The 15,869-nt window shown below is 40.5% G+C and overlaps 1 protein-coding gene across 1 annotated transcript in view; it reads left to right on the forward strand.

Annotated features, from left to right (window-relative positions):
* Window positions 1-15,869, forward strand: part of rsu1 (Ras suppressor protein 1) — a 43,211-nt gene that overhangs the window by 13,793 nt on the left and 13,549 nt on the right. Inside the window, exons 5-8 of the mRNA XM_006800862.3 lie at window positions 170-288; window positions 1,051-1,133; window positions 1,262-1,376; window positions 1,964-2,096. Coding sequence (XP_006800925.1) covers window positions 170-288; window positions 1,051-1,133; window positions 1,262-1,376; window positions 1,964-2,096 — 450 coding nt within the window. The remainder of the gene's footprint in view (window positions 1-169; window positions 289-1,050; window positions 1,134-1,261; window positions 1,377-1,963; window positions 2,097-15,869) is intronic.

A 15,869-nucleotide genomic window follows, 5' to 3' on the forward strand; every position in this document is an offset into this window, starting at 1 on the left:
TTGACATTTTTCAGATTTCAACATTCTGTTGATGAGATTGTGTTATGATGCACAATAAGTAATTTAGTCATTGCCTAAATTAGAAACAGAAACTGCGAACAGCTGAAGTTGGTGTATTGTTTTTATGTAATGCATGATATGGGTTTTGTGTTTGTTTTTTGGAGCACAGGATGAACCGCCTGAGTACCTTGCCCCGAGGATTTGGGTCATTGCCTGCTCTGGAGGTGTTGGACCTCACCTATAACAACCTGAACCAGAACTGTCTGCCTGGGAATTTCTTTTACCTCAGTTAGTGTGCATGAAGACACACACACACACACACACACACACACGTGTGTGTGTATTTATACCCTTGTGGGGACATCTCGTTGACATAATGCTTTCCCTAGCCCCTTACCTTAACCCTAACCATCAAAAATGAATGCCTAACCCTGACCCTTACCCTAAACCTAACCATAACCTAATTGTAACCGTGACACTAAAACCACAGTTCTTCAAACTCGTGGGGACTGGGATTTCGGTCCCCACGAGGGCTGTTTGTCCCCACGAGTATAGTAAACTAATCATTTTTGATTTTTAATATCCGTCCATACACACACACAAAAGTTCAAAATCATAGAGTCTGCCCAAAATAATTTCCAAAGTCTCAAAGAGTTATAGAATTATTTTAGTTTATCCCATTCTTGTGGCAGTGAAGCTATATTCAATTCAATTCAGTTTTATTCATATAGCGCCAAATCACAACAACAGTCGCCTCAAGGCGTTTTATATTGTAAGGTAGACCCTACAATAATACTGCCTATGGGGCCAAAATTGCGAACCTGTCGCAGATTGCACGGATGGACGGGGTCTTGTTTAGTTAAGCTTTTTAATATTTTGCCTTCCATAAACAACTAGGTGCCTAATTTGGAAACTTTGGAAATTCACCCTGTCTCTTGCTAACTTATGTTGATGATGTTGCTGAGTTTGCTCTTGATTGATTAGGCTGTTGTGTTGTTCTCCACCATCATTGCACATGGATACAAAGTAACAGGGATCTCTGTTTTCCAGCAACTCTGCGAGCTCTTTATTTGAGTGACAATGACTTTGAGGTCCTTCCAGCTGACATTGGGAAGCTGACGAAGCTGCAAATAGTAAGTCAATATGAATAGAAGTCTTGGAATATTTAAGTCCCATTTGAATTTTGAATCAATGTAAGCATGTGATCTTGTATAATAAGTGAACGCATCCTCTTTTTGCTTTGTGTATTTTTTCTCTTTAGTTGAGTCTTAGAGATAATGATTTGATCTCGCTGCCTAAGGAGATTGGGGATTTAGCTCATCTCAAAGAGCTTCACATCCAGGGCAACAGACTGACCGTTCTGCCCCCGGAACTTGGTACTGCCCACATACAAACAACTCTTTAGAGAATAGCATATTGATTTACTGTATGTGTATTTCCTGGAGACTTTGTCTACTGACCGATGCTGAAATCCTGAACCTATCACTTAGCCTAACCCAAACTTAATGCAGACCTAATCAAAGTCTTTTTTCCTAAAACTGAATGCTTTACATTATGGGGACTGGCTCTTTGCCCTAAAAACGTATTATTAAATCATCACTGTGATCCAAATACATTCATCTGTTAAAACTGAGTGTTTATGTTTAAAATAGAAATCTGGTGGGAAAAGCTGTGTTCTTTGTCATCACATTTCCTTAAAGGGTCTTAAGCATATATAAAGGCAAGAGCTGAGTTTCTCTACCAACTGAATAAATCTGGGTGGGTGAACTGTTAGAGCAGTACTGTACTCTTCCTAATTAGCACTGCAATTCCCATGATCAAAGCCCTCAACCTGATGGCTCTGAAGCTGTATAGCAAGCTGCATCTAACTTTGTAAATGTGATTAGTTTGCAGAATACAAGATAAACATCAGACATATGAGAAAATGCTTCAATGGCATGTTTGTATGTCCTCTTGTCTACAGGTAATCTGGATCTGACTGGCCCTAAACAGGTGTTTAAAGCAGAGAATAATCCTTGGGTTACTCCCATTGCAGACCAGTTCCAGCTAGGAGTCTCCCATGTTTTTGAATATGTTCGTTCCGAGACCTATAAATAGTAAGTATTACGAGTTACACACACACAAATGTATATGTTTATCTGCAATGTTTGCATTCGTTGTCACAGTAATAAATATATATATATATATATATATATATATATATATATATATATATGTGTGTGTGTGTATGTGTATATATATATATATACACACACACAAAGGGTACTTTGGCGGAGAAGAAAGTTAGAGTCTGCACTGGAAAGCAGAAGACTGCTATTAATTCTTTGTTCCAAGCAGCAGGACATGCTACAAATCCTCTGTGTGAATGCTTCAAACTGCTGCTCTGAGGCATGCTCTGGAACTGATCCCTGCACTGTGTGGCTGTGGGCGAGAGACACAAAAAGACCATGTCTCAAACAAATTCCATTCCACTTTATGTTTGCATACTTCTATGAGATTTTATATAGCACCGTGAAGATATAGAGTAGTGCATACAAATGTCACACTTTGTCCTATTTGAACTCTTCTTTTTTTTTTGACCCACACACAAAATATTTTTCTGCAGCACTTAAATGTCTTGATTTTTATTATTTTATTATTTTAATTATTTTTAATATGCATTTTAAAGTCATTGCTAGTGAACTAATTACCAAAGGACCAATCAAGAAGGCTGACAGTGGAAATACAAACATTGTGGTCTCCAGTAAAAATGAAACAAGAAGACGCGCCAGATGCAGAGCTTGAAAATGTAAAGTCAGGCTTTGCCATTGCCATAGTATGTTGTATCCATTGTAATATCTGATCAACATACTGACCTATCATTTCACTGGACCATGATCTCCCCATCAGTACAAGATGTAGACTCCAGCGTGCAGATAGTTTTAGATAATGTGTCAAGCGTTATCTTTCCCTCAAAAGCATCAATGGGAACTCAGGGAATGTTTGTTTTTGTTTTTTTGTTTTGTGTTTTTAGATTTAACCTCCTAGGACCTGGCGTCCACATATGTGGACATTACATTTTGGGTTATTTAGACCAAAATACTCAATTTTGCTCTACAAGGGCCTGATATCCACTTACAAGGACATTATACTGCTACTGTTCTATCAAAATTTTAAGCTAATGTCCTCATATGTGGCTCTTATTTTTCTTAAAAACAAAAATAAGGTTAAAAAAAAATCTGGTAATCAGTGTTGGTCAAGTTACTTGAAAAAAGTAATCAGTAATTAATTACTGATTACTTCCCCAAAAAAGTAATCCCGTTACTTTACTGATTACTTATTTTCAAAAGTAATTAATTACTTAGTTACTTAGTTACTTTTTAAAAACATGATTTACAACCTGAATAGGTGATAAAGCGATAGATCTTTCAGCCCAATTCTACTTTTTCTACATAATCCATCATACAAAATGTAATCAAATGGAAAAGTCTCTTTTTAAAACTTGTTTTGTTAGTTTTAATCTTTTAACTTTATGCATCAAGCAAAATTTTAATTATATGCACCATTCTCTGACTTGAAGAAATTAGTTTAACATTTAAACCTATTTTCTGCACATTCCAGCACATAATAAATATATATATATATATATATATATATATATATATATATATATATATATATATATATATATATATATATATATATATATATATATATATATATTTTAATTTATTTATTTTTTTGTGTTTACACTCACTCTTTCAGATGCAAGTAAAACACAGCAGAAAATAAATAAAGTCAAAGACTAGCGGTCCTTTTGCTCTATTTTCACCTGTAAAGCAGGAGTAGAGTAGGCGGAGGTTTATCCTGGTGCAGGGGTGTCGCAGCGGTCAGTGGAAGGATACCGCAGTTTCTCTGTGAGTTTCCCATTACGTCGTAGCTACTCGGTGCTTGCTTGGAAGTTTAGGGTTTTTTTTCGCTGTAAAAAGAAGTTTTCTTCCCACGCACAGCGGACACTAATGTTTTTGTCACTTTTTACGGAATCAAACTCAAAGTAAGGTCAGTACTTCCACGCCTTAAACGCTGCACGCTCATACTCTCTCTGCACTCGATATATTATCCATTGTTGATCTGCACACAGCTGTTGTCACGAACATCACACTCGCTTACGTCACTGTCATGAGACATTCTTGCAAGAAAATCACGGTTTTAGTAACGCAGCGTTCCTACGGGAAAGTAACGGTAACCTAATTACCGTTTTTGCAATAGTAATCCCTTACTTTACTCGTTACTTGAAAAAAGTAATCGGATTACAGTAACGCGTAACGCGTTACTGCCCATCTCTGCTGGTAATTCTTACATTCATCGGGCCCCAATATGCCCAAATATCAAAGAGAAATTAAAAATGCATGCCGCAGAAGAGTTCAGGTCTTAGGAGGTTAATTAATCCATTAGTTCAATGGCTTTTGTGCAGCTTTTTATTCTTTTGGTGCAGTCAAACAAAGGTGTGTGTTGGAATGTGTTAGACAAGATAAGTAAACATCATGGGTATGTTGAGTTTGCCTCAGACCTATGTGGTACTCTAAAAAGGCAGCAATGTGGGAGTCTAGAGTATAAAATATAATGTCTCATATAGTGTTCATGTTAATGTGGAAATGGCCTTAGAACACACTTTTTCTGTGGCGAATTTCTTGAGGGATCTCTCTGTATTTGGTAGAATACATTTCTCTGATCAGACCACTCACCATAATACACCGTGATATGTAATGCTCCACTAGACTCATGGTTACTGAGTCAGTGTTGAAAGTTACATAATTCCTTCTAGTCCTCAGAGGATAGTCCTTTTCCTCCTTTTTTCCATGTTTTTTTAATATGACACTATCATTCTTAGCTTGGGACAGTTTTTCATACAGATTATTTGATGGTATTATTTATGGTGCAACAAAAGCCTAATTTAAAATGACAAAACATTTTGAGTCTAATGTTGGCTGTAACAGTTCTGCTTTAATCACAGAGCTGCATCCTTACAATGCCCGTAATTATATTTCTTAACTGATGATTTTGATATATGTTTTATCTTTTTCATACACCACATACATGGTTGCATCTGAAAAGTCCTTCTGTTCAAGATCATGATTATCCCTCACTTTTTATAAACTAAAGAAAGAAACGTGGGTTTTAAGACTTTTTTGACCAGGATTAAAATCTTTTGCATTATACGGAAATTATGCATTATAACCATTTATCACTGCGACAGAAAGTGGGATGGCGGCCTTCAGCCTTCAACGAGCTGTCTAATTTAAACATCGTATCAAGCTGAGTTTACAGTTCTTATGCATTTTTAATGTAGCATTGGTTCTGTAGCTTTACTGTTGATTTTCGCAGTGTAAAACAAACAGTGGTGGACGGGAGCAGCAACAAAGTGAACTTTTCTTCGTTAGAGCTTGTTGATCCGTCTTAGAGCTAGTTGATTATTAAATCAATGACAGGATCCCAAAGTGGGTGAAACAACACAGCAGATAACAACAGAACACAGATAACAACCGATAACACAACAGCAGCTTCCCTGTTCACATTCTAAATGACATTAGATGACATTCTAAATTCTAGTTCCTTCCACTTGGCTTTATAGCCTCTGTTACACCAGTGCAGTACGGGATCAATTGTTCAGCATAATAATAGTTTCTCAGGCATGGAAGTGCCATTCCCTCTGTCTCTTTCTTTGGATTCATTTAGTTCTAAAGGAATACATGGCTAATGCCTTCATGAAATTCTTTAAAAAGAAAATGTGTATATTTTAAAAAAGTTATTACAGTATTCTCATCGATGTAGCAGGAGTACAGCAACTGCAGTAGTTTTCGATTTTTTCTTTTCCCCTCTTTTTCTTTTTCTTTTTCCCTCTCTGAACTACCTTTAATAGTTCCAAACCAAACATCTATTTGACCCCCATCCCTACATAACTCTTCAAAGAAGTCTTACCATTATTTAATGATGTGATTTTAAATCTATGCATCCATCCATCTTCTTCTGCTTATCTGGGGCCAGGTCACAGGGGCAGCAGCCTAAGCTGAGGAGCCCAGACCTCCCTTTTCCCGGCCACCCCCTCCAGCGTGTCCTGGGTCTACCCCAGGGCCTCCTCCCAGTGGGACATGCACGGAACACTTCACCGAGGAGGCGTCCTTGTTAGATGCCCAAACCACCTCAAGTGGTTTATTTCGATATGGAGGAGTAACGGCTCTACTCTGATCTGTAAGGGAGGAGCCAGCCATCCTTTAGATAAAGTTTATTTCTGCCGGTTGCATCCGCTATCTCTTTTTGGTCACTTCCCAAAGCTCGTGACCATAGGTGAGGGTAGGGATGTAGATCGACCGTAAATCGAGACTTTTTTGCTTTGCTTTTACGCTAATATCTAATGATCTGATTACAAAATTATTGACCTGTGGCCTAGAGTGTCCTGGTGACATGTGTACTTATGGACACCCTTATATTACAAAACGATGTTTGTTATGGACAGACTGTGGTTTGCGCAGGAGACCAGTAACAGAACACCGCTCAGGCTCAGATCTGGCAGGTGATTCCTCCCAATCATGCCCCTCCAGGTCTCACTGTCGTTCCCCATATGAGTATAAGACCACAGGGTCCCCAGGTATAGCACCCTACCTTGGGACTCCAAGAAGGTCAGGTACTCTAAACTGTCATTCAGCGCATAAGCATCCGACCTGAAGGTGCAGGGAACAAACCTTCTTCTGCACTGGAAGAACTCAGAAGATCTACTAACCCATCCCAGCCCGCTGCCTCTCACCAAGACCAATTCCAGAATAAGACAGACTCCAGCCCCTCTCCAGGAGATTGGTTCCGCAGACCAAGCCATGCTACATCCCATACCTACATCTAGTTGGTACTCCTCAACCCCACACACTTGCTCAGGCTTCTTCCGTCTGCCAGAGATCAGTCCACCAGGTTCTCCTCCCCTGGCTGCTGCCCAGCACACACACACCCCGATCCCTGCGGTGCCTCCTGCAGGTGGTGGACCTATGTCCTTTTTTCTGGCTTTGCCCGGTCGGGCCCCTTGGACTAAGGCCTGGCCACCAGACGCTCCAACACAGGCACCCTCCCCAGGCCTGGCTTCAAGGCGGGGCCCTGTTAACTATCCCAAGCAGGGTGAACTGTTCCCTTGGTCTTTCATTCACAGCAATTTTTGTATTGCTCTTTGTCTGGTCTCTCACCCAGGACCAATTTGCTATGGGAGACCCTACGAGTGGTCGAAAGCCCCCAGACAACATAGCTCCTGGGATTCCTGGGAAACAAAAAACTAAATGTGATCGGTTTATTTTTAATTAACAAGGTACATAGGCTGTTATAATTGCTGAAAAGTAACTGTAGCATCAGATGTAAAACAAGCTGTTGTAGGAATGGTTCATTTAGGAATTATTTGGAGTTCATCAAGGCACAAAATGGCACTAGTAAAGTAATAATAATGATCTTTTTGTGGCTTCAGAGTGATCTTATCTCTGTGCTTGTCCTCCAAGACGATTACAAAATCTATCATTGACCTGCGGCCTAGAGCGTTCTGGTGCCACGTGCACTTATGGACACTCTTATGTTCGAAAAAGGTGTTTGTTATGGCCAAACTGTGACTTGCACAGAAGTCCAATATCAAAACACCGCTCGGGTTCAGATCAGGGAGGCCGTTCCTCCAAATCACGCCCCTCCAGGTCTCGCTGTCGTTACCCACGTGAGCATTGAAGTCTCCCAGTAGGACAACAGAGTCTCCAGGTGGAGCACCTTCCAGCACCCCACCCAGGGACTCTAAGAAGGCTGGGTACTCTGAACCGCCACTCGGCGCATAAGCGCACATGACAGTCAGGACCCGTTCCCTGACCCTAAGGCGCAGGGAACAAACCCTCTCATCCACCGGGAAGAACCCCAACGTACAGGCAGCAAGCCGAGGGGATATTAGAATACCCACCCCAGCCCGCCGCCTCTCACCAGGGGCAACTCCAGACTGAGACAGAGTCCAGCCCCTCTCCAGGAGACCAAGCCACGCAGCCAGAGGTGAGCCCCACTATATCTATCCGGTACCTCTCAACCTAATGCACTAACTCAAGCTCCTTCCACACCAGAGAGGTGTTGTCAGTCTTGGTAGCCAGGGATCAGTCCGCCAGGGCCTCCGCTCCTGGCTGCCGCCCGGCACACAGTACACCCGGCCCCTACGGCACTTCCTGTGGGTGGTGGGCCTGCAGGAGGATGGGCCCATGTCCCCTTTTCGGGCTGTGCCCGGCCACCAGGCGCTCGCCCTCAGGCACCGTCCCCGGGCCTGGCTGCAGGGTGGGGACGCGGTAACCCTATCCCAGGCAGGGTAAACTGTTCCCTCAATGTTTTCCTCATAAAGGTCTTCTGAATCGCTCTTTGTCTGGTCCCTCACCCAGGACATATTTGCCATGGGAGACCCTACCAGGGGGCAAAAGCCCCCAGACAACATAGCCCCTGGGATCCCTGGGACACACAAACCCCTCCACCACCATAAGGTAGCGATTCACGGAGGAGTACTTCCAGTCTAGATTATAGTAATTTTTTATGTGAACTGAAAACGCGCTGCAAAAGCATGATAGGCACTAGAAAGATCATATTTATCCTATTTTGACTTTTCTTCACTTACTACCTGAATTTACTTTAATATTTGTGGTATGCGGTTCCCCCTCCATGAACCTGCTCCAGGTTTTTTCCTGTTAAAAGGGAGTTCTCCCTTCCCACCATTGCCAAACACTTGCTCATAGGCAGTGTCGGGAAGGTTACTTTTAAAATGTATTCCACTACAGATTACAGAATACATGCTCCAAAATGTATTTTGTAACGTATTCCGTTACGTTACTCAATGGGAGTAACGTATTCTGAATACTTTGGATTACTTAATATATTATCATGCTGTTTACAACTACATGACTGTGATTTATTACTATTACTTAATGTCCTCTGGCTAATATGTTGGGTTCTGTGTCGGGCTCGTAGCCGAAAAATAGCTTTACTTTGTTGTCTGGGTCAAGTTTGCTAGCGAGAGACAGAGAGAGGCGTTGAAAGGCTGCTCCAACGGAACTTATTGTTTCGGAGGAAAACAAAAACACGGTGTACAGTCGAGTTTTAATAGCTTACTTACAACTGGGCTCGTCAGGCACTCTTCTTGGCTGCAGTGGTTATTATTATATTGACATGCTTCCAGCTCCCGTTTCTGCTCGATGACAACTCGTACTTTTCCACTCTCCCTTTTCTCTCTCCTCGCGCTCACAGACACATAACAGGTACAGCAGTCCATTCTCCCTGCAGCACGGACTACACTGCCCATGAGGCTACATTCTTTAGAGCTATACCTGTAGCATTCTGCCTATTAGCTTAGCACAACAACAAAACGGCGCTCTCTCACCCAGGAAACACACAGTTGCAGAGAGAGCGCGCATCACCCTGTAACCATGGCAACCATAACGCTGCCGCCTGGAACAACAGAACGTAGCTGTCAAACAAAACCCAAACAGTCCTGACCCGCCACAATATGAAACAGGGAAGTACCACCGTGTAATCCATTTATTTCAACAAAGTAACTGTATTCTAAATACCACCTTTTTAAATGGTAACTGTAACGGAATACAGTTACTCATCTTTTGTATTTTAAATACGTAACGGCGGTACATGTATTCCGTTACTCCCCAACACTGCTCATAGGGTATTGTCTGATTGTTTGTGAAGGTCTGCAGTATATATTGGGCCTTATAAAAAAGATATGTCCATCAAGCCAACTTTTAAAAACATCTCAAGCATTAATAACAGAGCACAGCTTGCGGTTCAATACAGCAACAAAATATTCATACATTTCAGTTTTTTAAAATATCCACCATAAAACATTTGTGGTGGATTGCATTGTTGCAATTTTTCCTGGACTATAACTAAAATGTGTGGCGTTATAATTGAGCTCTGCCAGCCAAGAACGCTCGGGTTGTATTTTAGGATAAACAGTTGCACATCATGATTATTTGTATCGGTCAGGGTGGATGATGGAGCATTTACCTGCACTATATAGTCGACTCCAACTCTGTCTATGCAATCAATCACTGTCACTGCTGAAGTCAGCATTCATAAAAGCAACATATGCATAATCACTCCCATCTGTACATCTGCAGACAAACCAAAAGCTCATCCACAACACAACAATTTCTTCTTTAAAAAAGCTTAAACAAGGAACCGGGAGCCTTGCATAAGGCGTGCAAGTTGTGCCTTGTAATTAATCCAGACCAACGCAAAAGCTTTTTACAATTCGGCTTGAGTTGCGTCCCTTTCAATTGAAGTCAAGGTGAAAAAATAAGTCAATTAGACGGCTTTATGTTTGTGAAGATGTTTCACCTCGTGATTTATCCCAAGTGAAAAATTACATTTTTGATACTCTGTAACAGATCCAGTTGGCATCACAGAGTTGCAAGTACTGGTGCATGTAGAAAGTGATTTTAAAAAAGCCATCTTCACTAAAAAATGGTTCTTAGATACATAATATGATGACCTTTAATAGGAGGGGGGAAAATAGACAAATTTAATTAATGTAAGGATTTTTAATTTTATTGGATCATTTTCATAATTTTTTGATCACTTTTAATAACAGCAAATATTGCACTAACACTACAGCCACACTAAGGAAAACAGTGGTTCGAGGTCACAGTCAACATTTTTGCAACCTTTTGCTATAAATCTTTGTCTTTGAAATGGTTGCTTGACTAACAGGGATCATTTCTTTGACAACTTGCAGTCAGTTGCTTTTTTTCAAAGAGATTTCGTTACCTAAAGACCGTGAAATAACTGACAGTCATTCTGCTGTAAGTTTGACGTCAGTTAAACAGAAATGCATAAGAACTACTTACATTTGAGTTCAGCTATCACCTCAAAGATTTGAAACAGAAAACAGACCACTTTGCTTTTGTATATGAATAAAAGCAATATACAATTAGTCCCTTATTGCAAAAACACAAAATATGTATTGTCGTTATTGTCGTGAGTCGTTCAACATCCTAACCACATGCTGCTGGAAGCAGATAAAGTATGCATCTGATTGGTTTACTGGTGAGCTGGAATAGGGAAGGGAGTTACGGTAACAGAGTTCACCAGAAATGTGAAAACTGTGAGGAAAAAAAAGATAAAACTTCAAAGATCAAAAACTACAGTATAAAAAACACAGACCGTTGCTGCAGTAGAAACCTTTTGTTGTTTTTAATGGTCTTTTGTTATAACTTCAATCTTATGTGTGGTTGGCTGGCGGATATAAAGCAAAGCAAGAGTGACCCACAGACCAGTTATACCACATACTTTGTACAGTGACAATAAATTCTGCTTAAGCCATAACTTACGTTAGTTTTGGTAAGTGGTGTTTATGTCAGAGGTCATTGTGTTAACATAAGGATTTTATGAGCATGATTGTTAACTAATCCTTCCATTGGTCTGATAACAAAAACAGAGAAAAATGTATGAAAATAGATTTATTGGGGATTAAAGTATAATAAAAAATGCTGAACATTTAGCTCATTTCATACAACATGCTGATCCAGTATCCACATTCAGAGGCTAAGTGACTAAACTTTGAAAAAATACCACATTATGGATAACTGTTTATTTTCATTTAAGTCTTCAGTTACTTCTTATGTGATGAACAAGGTCTACGCTGGTCTCAGCATCTGGACAAGCTTAACTCCACTCATGGCTGGTTTTCAGTTTGCTGTCCCAAACTGTGAAAGACACAATATGAATAGACTGTGGAAAATAAGTAAATAAGAAATATGTATTACTGTAAAACAGCACAACAGGGAAAGAGAAGGACACACATGCACACACTCACATCTAGCAGCAGCCTTTCTTTTGACAGGTGTTAATTTCTTCACAGCTTTATTTACACCTGACTAAATGTCCTTCCTCTTCAAATCGTGTCAACACACTCACACATACACACACATGCACGCACGCACACATACACACACATCTGTCCACACCCCAGTTTCTGTCTAATGAAAATAGAAAGAATATCTGGCTGTTATCATCTTATTGCTGTGGTGGGAAAAATCTTTTTAAATATTTTTCAAAATATCTTTCTTTCTGTCATTCTCAAAAATAATGTTTTCTTGAAAGTTGAATCTCTGAAATATTTTTAAAAATGCAGACTATACATAGATTAATTTAAATAAAGTACAGTTGTGGTCAAAAGTTTACATACACTTGTAAAGAATATAATATGGCTCTTTTGAGTGTCTCGTTATTTCTACAACTCTGATTTTTCTCTGATAGAGTGATTGGAAAAGACGCTTCTTTGTAACAAAAACATTCATGAAGTTTGGTTCTTTTATGACTTTTGACCACAACTGTATATGTATACCTGTTTAGATGTATTCTCTTCTTCTGTGTCAGATGCGTTTGTCCTACTCCACATGTAGTAGCTGGCTTAGCAGAAATTGGGACCTAAGCTTTAGTATCATTAGTAACTAATTAAATTCCCATTAGGGTTGTTACCGTGTCCAAACAGACCTCATTCTATGCTCTCTTAGGCTGCTATTTCATCCCTCAATAGATGCATTTAACCACAACGGTCTAAACGGATGTTTTCAGTCCTTTGTCTCATATTCGTTCTGGAAACTGGTTGATCCATAAAAGTCACCCTGTACAGCCGCCTATGTCTGCTTATCCATCAAGCTCCCAAAGGCATATTGAAATGACCAATGCAGTCATATTCCGTCTGGCCGAAGATGTGTATCGAATGGCTTCAGGAAAATGGTAAACATATTCAACAAAAGATATGCTATCGCCTAGCGCAATCAATTTTACCTAAAGTGCCAAAAATTGCACTTCTGGACTTGAGCTCTTTGAATAAACACTGGTCCCTCGTTGTTACGTTAAACAGATTAATTTTAAATATATATATGTAAAGATTGTTTTACATAATTGTAGCACAGAGTAAAGTAGTACAATGTTGATTTCATTTTTGTGTTAAGTTTTGGTACATTTTTGAATTTTTTTCTAAGAGAGCCACTGAATTTGGGTGAATAAAGATGAGCAGTTTTATTTTGATGCAAATATTTGAACTCTAATGTGGTACAATGATAGGATGCCACTTTGCAACAAGCCCAGTCCTGAAATCAGTCAGAGCTTCAAAACTGTAGCAAGCAGAAATAAAGGTTATACCCATTGCTTTCTGTAGAACAGAACACTTACAGAGTAGTCACAGTATGTCTGTAGCAGAAGTAGTATAGGTGAATGTAAAGTCAGTACTGTCACCAAACACTTTTTCATGGAAAAAGAAGTTGCTGAACAAGTTTCTAAGTTTGCTGGATTAAAGAAAACAGACATATTTGTAATAAATGCTGCTAAGAGTGAAGGGGTGAGCTCATATATATTTTTCATTTTAGAAAAAGATGTATTCAAATATCCAAATTAACCTGCAAAATGCATAAATATGAATAGATGCACATTTGTATGTAGTTCTATTTCATTTCATTCCTAATTTTGTAAATGTGAGGAATTTAGTAGAAATGGGCCCATGCCCAATCTGGTTAAAAACTGATGAGTGTAGAAGGGTAGCAGAAGATATCCACTATGATTGTGTAACAAAGGTAAAAGATTTGTTACTTATTTAATTCATGGTTACTAAAGTAGTACTCACATACACTACATATCTGTCAGAAGACTGGTGGGTCAGCAGGAAATGTAACTAATGATAAAGGCAAAGAACTTTTCCACCATTGGCTAAAAACCTTAGTTGTTTCTCATGAATCTTAGTTAGGAACTTTCTACTCCTTTCCTCTGCCTTTAGTCCCTCTCTGCATTTCCCTTTTCTTATTTTCACTGCAGCTCCTCCTTTCTACAAACATTACTTGACTGTAAATGATACTACGTAATTGCTCGGCAACTCTGTTGAAGATGAGGAGGCTGCAAGAGGAACGCCTCCATCAGATCAATGGCCTTTGGCCTTCATGCACATTTATCATACACGCATATATTCACAAAGATATTTTTAACTTTTTAACACACACACACAAACGCACGAAAAAGAAAATCAAATACCAACTTTTATTCTCTTTGCACACGCAGACACACATACAGAGCTTTGCTGTGATTAATTAAGCCGTGTGGAATAGCAGAACTCTATAAAGACATCATCAGGAAACTGAATCCATTCGCCTCTTTTCTTCTGATTTTAATTGGCCCTAACAGTTCATCACTGGAGCTATACATGAAAACACACACACGCGCACACACACACAGAAATACACACACTTAAAATAAATAGGAAATCTTTATCTTGACCTCTAGCTAGAACTGTTTTGCTCTTGATTGCTTGTATTGGTCATGTGGCTGTACAACTGGTTTAATATCTGGTTCCAGCCTGCTCAGCACAAGAGCAAGAGAGATAGGAAAGGAATAGGTGGGAGCTGAGACTACATGTCTGCCGCTTGTATTTACATGTCATAGATTTTAATATTTAAAAAAAAAACAACGGGAAGAAGTTCTTGTAACTCTCCAAATATCAGATGGCATAGTAATAAGAATGATATAGGGGTAACAATCTAAAACGACAAGCAAATGAATGTAGGGGCATGGGACACAACATGTGTATCCATTGTGCAAACACTGTCCCCAAGACATTATAGGTTGCACAGTGTCGCAAAAAATTGAAAGAATGAATCCATCCATTTTCTTCGCTTATGACAGGGATAGCTCAGTAGGTAGCGTGGTGGCCCCATGATCGGAAGGTCAGGGGTTTGAATCCACTGAACGGCTACCCTCAGGTACCCCTGAGCAAGGTACCGTTCCTACATACTGCTCCCCAGGCGCCCAGTGGCTGCCCACCGCTTCACTGAGTGAATGGGTTAAATGCAGAGAGGGATTTCCCCACAGAGATCAATAAAGTATACATTATTTACATTATTATTATTTATTTATCCTGATCTGGGTTGCGGGGCCAGCAGCATAAGCAGAGAAGCCAAGAAATCCCCTCTTCCCAGCCATCTCCTCTAGCCTTTCCAGAGGAACGCCAAGGAGTTCGTAGGCCAGCGGAGAGATATAATCTCTCCAGTGTGTGCTGGGTCTGCCCCCGTGCCTCCTCCCGGTTGGACATGCAAGAAACACCTCACCCAGGGGGCATCCTTGTCAGATGACCTCAGCTGGCTTCTTTCATTGTGGAGGATCAGCAGCTCTACTCTGAGCACCTCCCGGATGGCCAAAATCCTCACCCTGTCTCCAAGGGAGAGGTCAGCCAACCTTCGGAGAAAGCTAATTTCCGCCACTTGTATCCACGATCTCATTCTTTTGCTACTACCCAAAGGTCATTACAATAGGTGAAGGTAGGGACATGGACCAACCAGTAAATAGAGAGTTTTGCTTTTATGCTCAGCTCTCTCTTTACCACGGTGGACCGGTACAGGATCCACACCGCTGCAGCCACAGCACCATTCCATCTGTCAATCTCCCGCTTCCCTCTCCCGTCACTCGTGAACAAGACCGCGAGATACTTAAACTCCTCCACTTGGGGGAGGAACTCATCCCTGATCTGGAGTGGCACTCCACCCTTTTCCGGCTGAGGACCATGGCCTCAGATTTGGAGGTGCTGATTCTCATTCCCACCACTTTACACTCAGCTGCGAATGCCTCCAGTGCGCGCTGTAGGCCGTCACCTGATGAAGCCAACAGAGCCACATCATCTGCGAAAAGCAGAGATGAGATTCTCAGACCACCCAAGTGGAAGCCTTCCGCCACTTGGCTACACCTAGAAATTAGGAACAGAATCGCTGACAAAATTCCTTTTTAATGGAATTGAACTACAGTGGTCCCTCGTTGTTACGTTCTAAAAATAACCTGCGATAGGTGAAATCTGC

Source organism: Neolamprologus brichardi, chromosome 9 (assembly GCF_056152115.1).
Source record: "Neolamprologus brichardi isolate AB-2024 chromosome 9, ASM5615211v1, whole genome shotgun sequence".
NCBI classification, from domain to species: domain Eukaryota; kingdom Metazoa; phylum Chordata; class Actinopteri; order Cichliformes; family Cichlidae; genus Neolamprologus; species Neolamprologus brichardi.